The 14,224-nt window shown below is 46.9% G+C and overlaps 1 protein-coding gene across 2 annotated transcripts in view; it reads left to right on the top strand.

Annotated features, from left to right (window-relative positions):
- The window catches only part of ASH1L (ASH1 like histone lysine methyltransferase), a 158,773-nt gene that overhangs the window by 88,631 nt on the left and 55,918 nt on the right, over positions 1 to 14,224 (top strand). For both annotated transcript variants that reach the window (XM_075907956.2, XM_075907958.2), the window contains 2 exons: positions 5,584 to 6,322; positions 12,136 to 12,315. In XM_075907956.2, the coding sequence (XP_075764071.2) occupies positions 5,584 to 6,322; positions 12,136 to 12,315 (919 nt within the window). The remainder of the gene's footprint in view (positions 1 to 5,583; positions 6,323 to 12,135; positions 12,316 to 14,224) is intronic.

Here is a 14,224-nt window from a genome sequence, read left to right as displayed (position 1 = left end):
TTGCCAATTAGTGGCCATACTAAATGAGGCTAAATAGAGTGGGCTGTAGGTGCCGAATACTTAGCTTTTGATGTCATTTGGGTGTTGAGTATAATGTCCCATCTACTTCATGTCTTTGTTCAAACTAGGGATGTTAATTATCAGTTAATTGAATAGTAGAATAACCTCATGAATTCTTAGTGGTTAGTCGACTATTCTATAGTCCCCGGAGGTGGGGCTGGCAGCCCGTGCACTCCAGCCCCACTCCCGAGGAGTCCCCTGCCACTCCACACAAGGTGTCAGGTGGGAACTGGTCTACGAGGAGATCCACTTTAAAAACCAGCTCCCCTTGCAGACTGGCTGCCTGTTACCTTGTGCTGTTGCCTTTGATACAGAGGCAGCAGCCCCTATCTGGGGTGGGGGGGAGAATGTGTATAGTCTATAGCATTAACCTATAAGCTTTTGCTAATCGATTAATCGACTATACTATTACATCCCTAGTTCAAACCTTGGTTAAATGTGTCAAATTTGCATATGAAGGCAAGTTCCCGCAGTTTCTCTCTCTAGCTGGTTTCTGAAATTGCTTTGTAAAGGGATAGCCCCTTTTCGATCCATGAATGCCCAGGCAGTTCCCCAACAGCCATGCAGAACAATGCTATACATAAACTCAAAAACCATTCTAACATTTTCAGAGGCCGAGAAACAGGGTTCTGTAGTCATCATGAACAGAACAGATTATGAGCAGGAGGTTGCCAGACAAGTCTCCAACACTAGATTCTACAGACTTGTCTCATCTGATCCCACTAAAGACTACTCTCCCCCCCCCCCCCCAAAAAAAAAAAAAACTACACCACCTGCTCATGAATCTCCCTGCTACAACTCTGGACCAAATCTATCCGAACATACCCCCAAATCCCCGACCGGGAGCTTTCTATCTGCTACCCAAGATCCACAAACCTGGAAATCCCGGATGTCCCATCATCTCAGGCATTGGCCCGCTTACAGCAGAATTATCCGGTTATGTTGATTCTCTCCTTAGGCCCTGTGCTATCAGCACTCCTAGCTACCTTCGAGACACCACTGACTTCCTGAGGAAAAAACAGAACATCAGTAACCTGCCTGAAAACACCGTACTGGCCACTGTGGATGTAGAAGCTCTTTACACCATCAATTCCACACAATGATGGATTACTAACTGTCAGGAACACTATTCCTGATGACGCCACTGCACACCTGGTGGCTGAGCTCTGTGACTTTGTTCTCACCCAAAACTATTTTCAATTTGGGGACAGTTTATATCTTCAAGTCAGCAGCACTGCTATGGGCACCTGCATGGCCCCACAATAGGCTAACATCTTTATGGCTGACCTCAAACAATGTTTCCTCAGCTCTCACCCCCTAGCACCTTTACTCTACTTATGCTACATTGATGACATCTTCATATGGACCCACAGGAAGATGACCCTTGAATACCGCAGAGATTTCAGCAACTTCCACCCCACCATCAACCTTAGCCTAGACCAAGCCACACAAAAGAGCCACTTCCTTGACACTAAAGTACAATTACATGATGGCCACATTTCCACCACCTTATACCAGAAAGCTACTGACCATTATACTTAATTACATGCCTCTAGCTTTCGTCTAAGACACATTTCTCAATCAATTGTTTACCGCCAGGCCCTAAGATACAACCGGATTTGCTCCAATCCCACAGAGAGAGACAAATACCTACAGGATCTCTATCAAGCATTCTTAAAACTGAAATACCCACCCTGGGAAGTGAAAAAACAGATTGACAGAACCAGACAAATACCAGACATCAGCTTCTTCAAGATAGGCTCAACAAACAAAATAACAGAACACCGCTGGTCATCACTACAGCCCACAACTTAAACTCTCCAGCGCATCATTAGCAATCTACAACCTGTTCTTAAAATGATCCCTCACCCTCACAGGTCTTGAGGGACAGGCCAGTCCTTGCCCCTAACCTCAAACAAATTCTTTCCGGCAACCATGCAGCACACCTCCATTATACTCACCCAGGAACCCACCCTTCAATCAGCTGCCAACTCTCCACACATCTATGCAAGCAACATCATCACAGGACCTAACCATATAAGCCACTACATCAGAGGCTCATACAACTGCACATCCACTAATGTGATCTATGCCATCAAGTGCCAGCAATACCCCTCTGCCGTGTATATTGACCAAACTGGACAGTCTCTACAACAAAGGATTAATGGACACAAATCAGATATTTGAAATGGTAACACACAGAAACCTGTTGGGGAACATTTTAACTTGCCCAGGCACTCATTAATGGATCGAAAAGTGACTATCCTCTTACAAAGCTATTTCAGAAACCCGCCAGAGAGGGAGACTGCAGAAGTTGCCTTCATATGCAAATTTGACGCATTTAACCACTTAACCAAGGTTTGAACAAAGACATGAACTGGATGTCTTAGACAAGTCACTTAGTCTCTGTTCCCCGGGCTCCCCTGCTGTAAAATAGAACTAATGTTATTGAGAGGGTCCAACAGAGGGCAACCAAAATTATTAGGGGACTGGAGCACGTGACCTGAGGGATTTGGGCTTATTTAGTCTGCAGAAGAGAAGAGTGAAGGGGGGTTTGATAGCAGCCTTCAACTTCCTGAAGGGAGGTTCCGAAGAAGATGGAGAAAGGCTGTTCTCAGTAGTGACAGATGGCAGAACAAGGAGCAATGGGCTCAAGTTACAGTGAGGGAGGTCTAGGTTGGATATTAGGAAAAACTATTTCCCTAGGAGGGTGGGGAAGCACTGGAATGGGTTATCTCAGGAGGGGTGGAATCTCCATCCCTAGAGGTTTTGAAGTCCTGGCTTGACAAAGCCCTGCCTGGGATGGTTTAATTGGGGTTGCTCCTACTTTGGGCAGGGAGTTGGACTCGATAACCTCCTGAGGTCTCTTCCAGCCTTAGGATTCTATGATTCTAGATGGGCCGTTATACTCAACACCCAAATAACATCAAAAGATAAGTATCAGGCACTTACAGCCCACTCTGTTAGCTTCATTTAGCACCCACACTTTAATTGACAAGGGTTTTTTTTTCTCCCTTTCCCTCCCTATCTCCCTTCTTTTTCTGCTATTTATTTGTACTTCTAGACCCCTTTCTCCATTCATCTGAAGAAGCGGGTTGTGCCCACGAAAGCTCATGATACTATCTACATTTTTTGTTAGTCTCAAATGTGCTGCAGGACCATTTAAATTGAATGTTTACAGAATTTTTGAGAATTATATTATTTGTTTAGGAATTCATCCCATTGGGGAAAAAAGTTTTATGAACCAAACAGTAGCTGTCCTTTCTACCCAGTGTTTGTCATCAGGAGTCCTATCCCACTTGCTTGCCAGGGTGTCCTGGGCATCCAAATTATTATTATTATTATTATTTATGTATTAATAATGCTAATATATTTGATTCTGCAGGCAGTTCTGGAGACAAGGTTCCAAATGCTGATCCCCATTTATGGAGTGTGTGTGTGTGGAGGGGGAGGGGAACAAGTACAATTATGATGATGATTAGGAATATTTCTTTGTACTTTACAAATTCATACAAAGACACATTCAATCCTAAAGAGCTTACAATTCAAACCCCTCAATCTTGAAAACACTTTTCACGCTTGAATTCATATATATGTTTGTAGGATCAGAACATAAGAAGAAAAGTGGCATACTCTTAAGCACGTCACTCTGCAGACTACAGGCAGTCCCCGGGTTACGTACAAGATAGGGACTGTAGGTTTGTTCTTAAGTTGAATCTGTATGTAAGTCGGAACTGGCGTCCAGATTCAGACACTGCTGAAACTGACCGCCAGTTCTGACTTACATAGAGAATCAACTTAAGAACCCCAGGCGTCCCCAAGTCAGCTGCTGCTGAAACTGATCAGCAGCTGATTCCAGGAAGCCCGGGGCAGAGCAACTCTGCCTCGGGCTTCCTGTAGTCAGCGCTGGTCAGTTTCAGCAGAAGCTGACTTGGGGACGCCTGGGGCAGAGCAGCTGGGGTGCTACTGGACCAACCCAGCAGCACCCCATCTGCTCTGCCCCAGGCGTCCTGATTCAGCCGCTGCTGAAACTGACCAGCAGCGGCTGAATCACCTGGGGCAGAGCAGCTGGGGTGCTGCCGGGTTGGTCCAGTAGTGCCCACGGGCGCTGCAGGACCAATCGGCAGCGCCCCAGCTGCTCTGCCCCAGAGTCCAAAACAAAAGCCTGGTCTGCAGGGGGGGGGGCACACTAGCTGCGCCCCCCCCCCAGCAGACCAGGGACAGGGGGAGCAGAGCCGCAGCGGCAGCGGGGTGCCGCGCCTCTGAGGCTTTGCTCTGGCAAAGCCTCAGAGGCGAGGGACCCCGCCACGGCTGCGGCTTCAGTCTGGGTGCCTGTGGTCTGCTGGGGACGGCCCCCAGCAGACCACAGGCACCCAGACTGAAGCCGCAGCCGCGGGGGGTCCCGCGCCTCTGAGGCTTTGCCAGAGCAAAGCCTCAGAGGCGCGGGGAACGGCCGCTGCTGCGGCTCCAGTCTGGGTGCCTGTGGTCTGCTGGGGACGGTCCCCAGCAGACCACAGGCACCCTGACTGAAGCCGCAGCCGCGGGGGGGGGTCCCGCGCCTCTGAGGCTTTGCCAGAGCAAAGCCTCAGAGGCGCGGGGAACCGCTGCTGCTGCCGCTTTGACTGAAGCGGCAGCAGCAGCGGTTCCCCGCGCCTCTGAGGCTTTGCTCTGGCAAAGCCTCAGAGGCGCGGGACCCCCCCGCGGCTGCGGCTTCAGTCAGGGTGCCTGTGGTCTGCTGGGGACCGTCCCCAGCAGACCACAGGCACCCAGACTGGAGCGGCAGCAGCGGCGGTTCCCCGCGCCTCTGAGGCTTTGCCAGAGCAAAGCCTCAGAAGCGCGGGAACCCCCGCTGCTGCCGCATGAGACCCGGTGCCTGTGGTCTGCTGGGGACCGTTCCCAGCAGACCACAGGCACCGGGTCTCATGCGGCAGCAGCGGCGGTTCCCGCGCTTCCGAGGCTTTGCTCTGGCAAAGCCTCAGAAGCGCGGGAACCAGCCTGACCAGCCAGACGGTCTCCAGCAGACCAGGGGCACCGGAGCAGCTTACGAACGGGGCTTTCTCGCCCCGACTTCCGGGGCTAGAAAGCTCCGTTCGTAAGTGCGGATCCGACGTAAGTCGGATCCGCGTAAGTCGGGGACTGCCTGTAATGCGTCCTTTCAGGCTTTTCTTTAATTGACATGCCTTTAATATTCTGCCCTAAAAGAAACAGAAGAGGGAAAACAAGGTGTGCTGATCTGCTTAGATCAAAGAAAAGAAATATATGAAAGAGATTCATAGGACAGAATGCAAGTACCCCTCTTACTACTTCCATCCGTAGTCCTGTTTCCTATTACAACTTTACAATATCAAGTGTCTTTACAATGTGTAATTATTGTAAGAAATTAAAATTTGGCAATATCTCCTTAATATTTTGATCTCAAAGGGGATGTGTAGCCATTGGAATTTGTTTTAAGCCTGATAGAATTTAGTGATGATCATAAGTAAAATCTGTTCTAGTGTGCTTGTGTCTATTTATGTTTTCCAGTGATTGGAATACCCACCCGAGGAACAAAACTGGGGATTGCTGTAGATGATTCAGTGGATAGTTTACTGCAACGCATGGCACAACATGACAGCCAGGCTGCACTGGACAAAACCATAGAAGCAGTCATTGCAAATGTGTCTGTTCCACCTTCAGCAAGCCCTGGTCGAAACCACAGCAGGGACAGAGGTCTGGGAAAACAGGACAGTCTGTTAGTTCCAGCAGTTCCAAGTGACACTTGCAGTGATGGCATCTCACGACTTGCAGACAGATTACCCAGCAGCTACTCTCCACATCATCTGAAGAGAAGTGTGGTTGAAGCTATGCAGAGACAGGCTAGAAAAATGTGCAGTTACAACAAGATCTTGGCAACCAAGAAGAATCTGGACCACGTCAATAAAATATTAAAAGCCAAAAAGCTGCAAAGGCAGTCACGGACAGGGAATAACTTTGTGAAGCGCAAGCCGGGCAGGCCCCGGAAATACCCACTCCAGGCTGTAGTTTCAATGCAGGCTTTCCAGGCAGCTCGGTTTGTCAATCAGGAGTTAGAGGAAAGGAAAGAGAGCAGCACTTTACACCTTGGACCTGATACTATCACAGATGTAATTGAGGCTGTAGTACAGAGTGTGAACCTGAATACAGAACACAGGAGCGGGTGGAAGAGGAAGAGATGGATTGCAGAGGAACAGGCCAGGAAAAGACAGAAGTCTGTCCCAGAAGATGAGCAGGAGAGTAATAAAAGGTAATTTCTTTACATTTCTATACCTTCAAAGAATTGGCAGTTGAAACCTGCAGGAAATGTGTTTCTCTAAAGTAGGGGTTCCCAACCTTTTTCGGTCCCCATACCCCCTTGGCTTTTAGTAAACCTTCCTGGTACCCCCTATTCAATATGAAAGGAAATAAATTCTAGACTCTAGAATCCCCAACTTTTTTCACTAACACTACTACTTTTGGAATATTTCAATTAGGATAATCTAGTTATTTACCAAATATTCCCCATACCCCCTTGACAAGCTTCTTGTACCCCCTGGGGGTATACGTACCCCAGGTTGGGAACTCCTGCTCTAAAGCTTCAACCATTCCATCTCACGTACACTGGTAGGGGGCACTTCTTTAACAGAGGGAATCAACTCCGAGGAAATCAGCGTAGGCTAGTTTTAAGTTATAACTTCTTTTTCCAAAGTGTTAAAGCGAATTTGGTGTTCATTAAAAGTGCAAAGTGAATAGCCCAGAAGACCAAAGTGCTTTCTTTCTCCATAGGACTGGGGCAGTGGTAGCTCTGTAAGGAGAAGGGATGATAGATTTGGACTTAGGAATTTAACCCAGTCTCCTGGCTCAGCCATGGACTTCTTGTGTAACCTTGAGCAAATGACTTAATCTGTGCTGGAACTTAGAAGGGAGAAAACTTGCCTCTGAGGTTAAAATGAATTAATGCTTAAGAGGTTTTTAGATATTATGATTATGAAAGCCATATAAGCATCTAAAATAGATACATTTCCCATTCGTTGTTCTACCAGTGTGCTTTAACCTGGATCTGGAGGAACTACCACGAGGGAGTTAGGTTAGAACAGAGTTAGATTCCATGCCCTGTCCACGTTACTTGATTTTTGACTTCTCTGTTGAGAGTACCACAAAGCATGCAGAGGCGATGATGGGGTTTAAATTCATAACTGTTTGCTAGGAACTGAACTGAAACAAACTCATTTGACATAGGTACTGAAACTGCCTTTATCATAACCAGATTGTAAAGACGTTAGGCTCAGTTTGAATTGAAGACCTAACCTGAGCCATCCAGTTCCTCAGCCTTCATTATTACAGGAATTGACCTGTTTCCAGTGCGTCCAATTATGGGCCTTTTATTACGTGTGCACTAACAGGGAAGAAAGTATAGGTAGCAGAGATCCGTCTATTTTTTCCCACCCCTGAACGGAATGAATTTTATTATGGGCACCAATGGGGAGGTGATGTGAGACATGGAGGTGATGAGCAACGTGTCACCTTCATATTGGTGCCCATAACAAAATTTCATGTGGCAAGAGTGGGGCTAAGGAGTTCTGAGTGTCCGAGGGAGCTCTGGTCTGGTGCAGAGGTTTGGGGCTCAGGAATGTGAGGGTTCCACTGAGGATGCAGGCTCTGGAGTGTGGGGCTGGAGTTGAGGAGCTCAAGACTGGATCCACAGGATGGGGGTGCAGGAGTGTGAGGGCTGTGACTGGGCATGTGGGCTCTAGTTTGGGGTTGAGGTTGAGGTGCTGAGGTCTGGAACAAAGGATTAGGGTGCAAGGGCTCTGGCTGTGGGTGCAGGCTTTGGGGTAGGGCTGGAGATGAGGGCTTTGGGGGACAGTTCAGGGAGGGGCTCAAGGATGAGGGTTGGGGTGCGGGGGGGTATAAGATCTGGGATGGAAGTGTGAATTAAGGATGAAAATGGGGATGGGGGTTAGGGTGAAGGTGATGGCTCTGAGTTGGGGGGCTCAGAGTGGTCTAGGGGTTTGGGGCACAGGCTTACCTGAGCAGTTCATGGGTGGCAGCACTAAAGCAGGCTGCCTGGTGCCTGCCTGTCCTGGAACACCGAACTGTGCCTGAGAAGTGGCTAGCAAGTGTCCTCCCACGCATAGAGTGGGGGCACCACACAGAGCCCTGTGGTTTCCCCTTCTTAGGAGATGGACTTGCTGTGCTGGCTGCTTCTCTGCAGGCTGCAGAATAGACCCGTGCTGGGTCGGGCAAGGAGGGTTCCCCTCTCCTCCCCTCTGTCCCCCCCGCTGGCCACAGCAGCTTCGGTGCTTGGGGAGAGACATCTCTTTCCACTGAGCCCTGAGCCCCTGCACGAGGCTTAATGCCAGGGAGCAGTCATCCTCAGCATTAGTGCAGGAAGAAGCCATAATATGGCTTCTGGGAACTGTGGAGCTTGCGGTAGAGAAGCCACATGCACTGCCAGGATGACTAATGGCTCACAGAGTCCCTTGTGAATAGAGCTACACTGAGCAGAACACCGGCTGCATTTTTGCAAATGTGTAGCAAAAGGCATCCATCATCATCTTCATCCCTGTAAAATCCCCCCAGCCCATGGCATACTGCTCCGGCTGTGCAAGGTCCCGCCATGGGCAAGCCATGGGCAAGATTTTCAGAAGTAAGTAGTGTTTTGGAGTGCCTCATTGCTGTGTGTCCAATTTGGGAAATCTGAAAGGGACTTGATTTTCAGAAGGGGGATGCCCAAAATTTTCTGATAATCAGCCTTCTTTAAGGTATCTCAGGTTCCTTTAGGCACTATTGAATATCACCCACAAAAAGATAAGGAGGGTATCTGATGTAATTCTAACATTCAGATTTACAAAGACTGGATGCAGAAAATCTTAGAGAAATCTGATCTCCCTCTGGCTAGTGCTTCAGATGGAGCAATTAATGGAAATTATTTGTCTGATTCTTTGATTAGCAAAGAATATTTTTAGGCTGTCATCATGACAGTTGACAGTTTGGGTGGCAGGAAGGTTATAACAAAGGTTGTCTCTACACCCAGTGAGGAAGTGTAAATAACAGTTCCATTCATCATGGAGCTCTTTGATATGCATTTTCTTCAATATAAATGAATATAAAAAATCACTACATTTTGTGTCAATTAAGGATGATCTAGTTGTGACATACCCAACATAAAATCAAGAGACTAAGAAAAGTTAAAGTGTACACCTTACAATCACAGTACACCATGGACAATCACAGTACACCATGGACAATGGAGTGATAAACTATGATGGTAGCCACAAATGTAACTGTTCCCCAATACCTCCTTCCCCAGACTCACCCCCACAAACAGACTACCATGTTTGCCTCATACTTTCTGTCACTGTTCTGCAGTTCTGGACAGTCAATGCCCACTTATGCTTGAGGAAGAAGGTGCCGGAAGGTAGCATAACCCAATTTCAGATGCAGAGAACATAACTAAGGCCATATGTCAAAGGCAGGCATACTCCTTTCCTGTGCTGCTTTCCTGCCTTGCATTGGATAATGGAAGTAGATAGTTTACATTATCAGCTAATTGCAAACCATAAAGATTAAATTAGGACAAATAATGTAAATAATTGTTAGGTTTAACTACAAATTACGTTTACCCCAGCCCTCCAAACTCTCATTGTAGGAAGTTAGAAGTCTGGTTTTAGTTTTTAACCAAGAGGGGCCCAAGTTATTGTGAGAGTTGGGAATGTGAACTTTTAATCCAATTTTAAATTGATTGGAACTCAGAAATTAACAGATGAGTTTTCTGAGGATTTTCAAATGTAAGTTTTATTCAGAGGTGATGTATACTGTCTCTTTCATATGAAAAAAAAAGAGGTTGAACTCTCAGTTTAAGTGCAAAATAGAACCTTGTCATACTCCTGGCATTTCAACAGCTCCACCTAATTCATTCCCTTATATGGGAAAGCTAAATTCTCCATCAGCAGGATAAACTTCAGTGCTCATATTTCTCTGCATCCTTCAGTAAGGCATGTGTAGAACTTTACCCTTCCTGGTCCAGTATGTATTGGCCATGCAGTATTTACTGTTAACATTTGTATATAACACCACAGATCATGAGTTGCCTCTCATTTGAGTCTTAAGGGAGCAAGACATTGCATTGCTTAAAATAACATTGTAAGAATGCCCACACTGGGTCAGCATTAGGGATGTAATAGTGTAGGCGATTAACCAATAAGCAAAACTTGTAGGTTAATGCTATAGACTACATGCGTTTCCCTCCCCCCGCCCCCTCCACCCCCACCCATTGTCAGTAAATTTTTTAGCAGGCTGGCCAGGAGCCCAGCTCAGTCCCAGCTTGTACTGGGTCCTGGACCTACCCCTGCTGCGGCTCTGCATTCAAAGTGTATTAGGAGCCGGGTGGACAGGCAGCCCGGCTCATTTCCAGCTTGTGCTGGGTCTGGGAGCTCAGACCCCTCCTCCCGGACAGGGGCTGCCTGGGGACTATAGAATAGTCAACTAACTGATAAAAATTCATGAGGTTAATCGACTATTCAATTAACTGATATTTAACATCCCTAATCAGAATCCACCTTCATTGATTAGCTAATAATTCAACCTGTGCAGCAGCGAACTCCCATTTTTTCTTTCACAATAGCTTTAGAAACAGAGCTTACAGTTGTCTGCAACCTTTGGATGGGGCTGAAGACCAAGCCCAACAAATAGAAATCTCTGAGATGGGTCAGTTTTGGGTGACGCCCCATTACAAGTATGTCTACATTGCACACTCCTTATGGTGGTGAGCAGAGTACGTACACAGCATGCCCTTTAGCCCTGGATAAATAGGAGCCCTGTGAGCATGTACTCTACACAGCTCCGTGACATACCCGAGCAATGCCTCACCTGTCTCTTCTGCTGTTTTTAGCAGTGTAATGGCCTGCTGCCTCCCCACTGCTGCAGTCTTTCTCTGCCATAGGGAAAGGCTTCTGCAGCAAGGAAAGAGTCTGGAAGCAAGGAGGAAGTGGGCTCCCTGCCTTGTTGCTTCCACCTTGCTGAGCCTTTCACTGTGTGTTGCTGTACACCGCAGTATGGGCATAGCTGCTTTTCACCACAGCTGTGGCAACGAATATCCTGCATGCTGCCACCAGGGGCTTGCAGTGTAAACACAGCTTCTGTTTAATACCCAAAGTTGAATATATTCCATCACCTGGGCATTTCAGAAACTACTTCAAGCTCTGTTTATAAACCAACCATTTGATTGTCCTCTCGGGATACCTCTACACCACCAAACAAGGGTTGTTTGCAATACAGGGGAGTGTACCCCCTCTGTCTTTATTCAGATTGGTGCAGGTGTCATAGTTAGTACAGAGGGGGTAACACAGGCTTTGGTCGGGATTCTGGATATGTACTGTATTCAAGTTCCTGGTCCACCCTTTTGTTCCGTGCCATTTGGTCTTCATTGCTCTAGCGTACTCATGCTAACTAAATCAAAGCTACCATGGGTATGCCTATTTGTGCTGCAGTCACACCTACATTTCCAGAGTAGACATCCACTTGGTCACATTCACCAGTATTGGATTATTTGATTGACTTTAGTGGAGTAACTTTTTATTTATATTAGTGTAAGTGAGAAAGAATCGAGCCCTAGGTTTTCAGGACTGTCTGGGGAAAAATAATCTGAAAATTTTGGAGGAATGCTGGACGGTTTCATTAGATCCCCTATTTTCAGAACCAAAACGAACTTATGCTGAAATGAAGTTAGTTCTAAATTGTTTAATATTTCTCTCTGCCGGCTGGAGAAACTTAGTAACACGGTGTGAGCACATTTGCCTACTTGTAAATACATGTTAGACACCTGTTTGTGCCTATACCTATGCAACGCAGATATTTAAATTACTTTGTGCTTTGCACTTCAATAACATTGATTTCTTGTTTCTACAAATTAATTGTTACTTGTAAAATATCCTGTCTGAATTGCAGTAATTGGCAAAAAAGTTTTAATCTGATAAAGTCATTTGGCCATTTAACAAGCTGCAGAGATTTTTGTTGGTTGTCTTTGTTCAAAGTAGAATAATAATGTTGCCATAAATTTCTCTTTACATTTTCTTCCAGCTTTTCTGAGACATCAACTGAGTCACCTAGTCACCTCGAAGCCATTGGGAAGGTACATGAATCTGAAAACACTGAGCAGCTTATGCCTTCTTTTACCCAGCGTGAGAAAAAGGCTCCTAGGCCCCCAAAGAAGAAGTACCAGAAGGCGGGGCTGTACTCTGATGTGTACAAAACAACAGAGTAAGTAGTACCAGTGAAATGCTGCTATCTGATATTCCAGAGGAAACTGTCTTCTTTCAACTAGAACCTTGAAGAGCTGTTACTAATAAGCAGCTGAAATAAAACCAGCAACTTAATTCAAGCCTGTGAAAAATTACATGCATGATAATTATCAGAATCTGACCCAGTGAGGATTTAAAATGTAACCCCAGTCAGAAAACCACCTCCAGCAATCTGAAAGTGTTGCTGAGTGTCAGCCTGGAAAAGGTAAGACAGCTTTATTCAACAACCTTAAAGATCATGACAGTAAAGGGGCTGGAGAAACTTGAGATACTCAGGTACTGAGCAAAAGGGCCATTAATTGTCTTGCTTTTATTGATTTACGATAACACAGTCATCTTTAGTGTGACTGGCTTGTAAAGTGACATTTCCAGGTAAGTGCTGTGCATTTGCTTCTTTTTACACATGATGCTTAATGTAAAGAACTGAGGTTCCCAAGCTTCTTCACAATGTAGGCTCACAACTTAATAGAGAGATTGTTCTTCGAGTGTTTGCTCATGTCCATTCCGATAGACGTATGCGTGCGTCATGTGCATGATCGTCAGAAAGTATTTCCTAGTGGTACCCGTGGGGTCAGTTGCGGAGCTCCGTGGAGTGGTGCTGGTATGGCAGTGTATATGTGCCACTGCCAACCCGCCACCTGCTCAGTTCCTTCTTACCACCAGTGATGGTCGTTGGAGCTACCCACTCTTGCTTCGCAAGCGCTCACCTAGCCATAGTTGGTTCTTGTTTGGGTTCTGTTCTAATTAGTTAGAGAGAGTTTAATTGTTAGAATTTGGACTTGGGGGGGTTTCCTCTACATTTCCTTTCTTAGACCGGGGTATGCCATGGTTGCAGGGGTTTAAATCCTGCACAAACTGCTTGAAGCCTGTGCCTAGGGACGATCTGCACAGATCCTATTTGAAGGGCGTGGGAGAAGGACATTAAACAGACAAGTGTCCCATCTGCCAGGTTTCCAACACAGACCAAAAAGGAAAAGGGGCTATTGCCTTAAACGCTTTCTGCTGGAAGCGGCACTCCACCCTCAACAGCAGTACAGACGCCAGCAACTTCCAGCGTGCTGGCTTTGCCGCAGCGTCCCTTGGTGCCAAAGAAGGACTCTTCAAAGAGGCACTGTCATTGTTCCCCTGCATATCTGCAGGGTATGTGCACAAGGTAGCAGTCCCAGTCCCCAGTGCCGCCTAAGAGAAAGTACCGAGGCCAGTCCCCCGTCAGGCCCTCACACAAGGGCTCCGGAAAGGAGTGCCTGGTATCGGGCTCCTCCAAGCTGGCACAGCACAGTCTAGCATGGACAGTTCTGGTTCTGTGGAGGAGTTTGTCAAGTGCAGTGCCAGAGGGCTCGCCCATCAGAGAGGTCTGGGAGGAGGACATAGATTTTTTTTTTTTCCTCCACAGCTGATACATTCGAGCCCACACGCAACCTCATTGAACTGAGAGTACATCCCCCCTCGCCAGCTAGGGATTCCACATCTGAGTTGGCTGTACTAGCAGCACTTCTCCAGCACCCGCTTCGGCAACGGCAGTGGCATCAACCTAGTACCCTAAGGAGACCGAAAAACTAGACCTGTTTGGCTGCAAGGTCTATGCCCAGGGGGAGGGGACATGGCAAACCAGCAGGCAATCCTCAGCTGCTGTGTTCCAAGGATCTGCATTTCCAATGCCTGTACTTACTACTTTTCCTTACTTCTGCCACAGTGCCTTCAGTCTGTCTTTTACCTGCCTGCTTGTCTGGGCCTGATCCTGCTTTCCTTGCTGAACATCCCCTTTCCATGGACACAGGCTTTGTTACACTCCAGTTTAGCAAAAAGGGTGGGCTCCTCAACTAGCCCCTACACCCCTTGAACATTTTTCCTAACGATTTTCAAATGTC

Source organism: Pelodiscus sinensis, chromosome 22, assembly GCF_052426305.1.
Source record: "Pelodiscus sinensis isolate ZL-2025 chromosome 22, ASM5242630v1, whole genome shotgun sequence".
In the NCBI taxonomy this organism is placed as follows: Eukaryota; Metazoa; Chordata; order Testudines; family Trionychidae; genus Pelodiscus; species Pelodiscus sinensis.
This window is presented reverse-complemented; position numbering and strand designations above follow the sequence as displayed.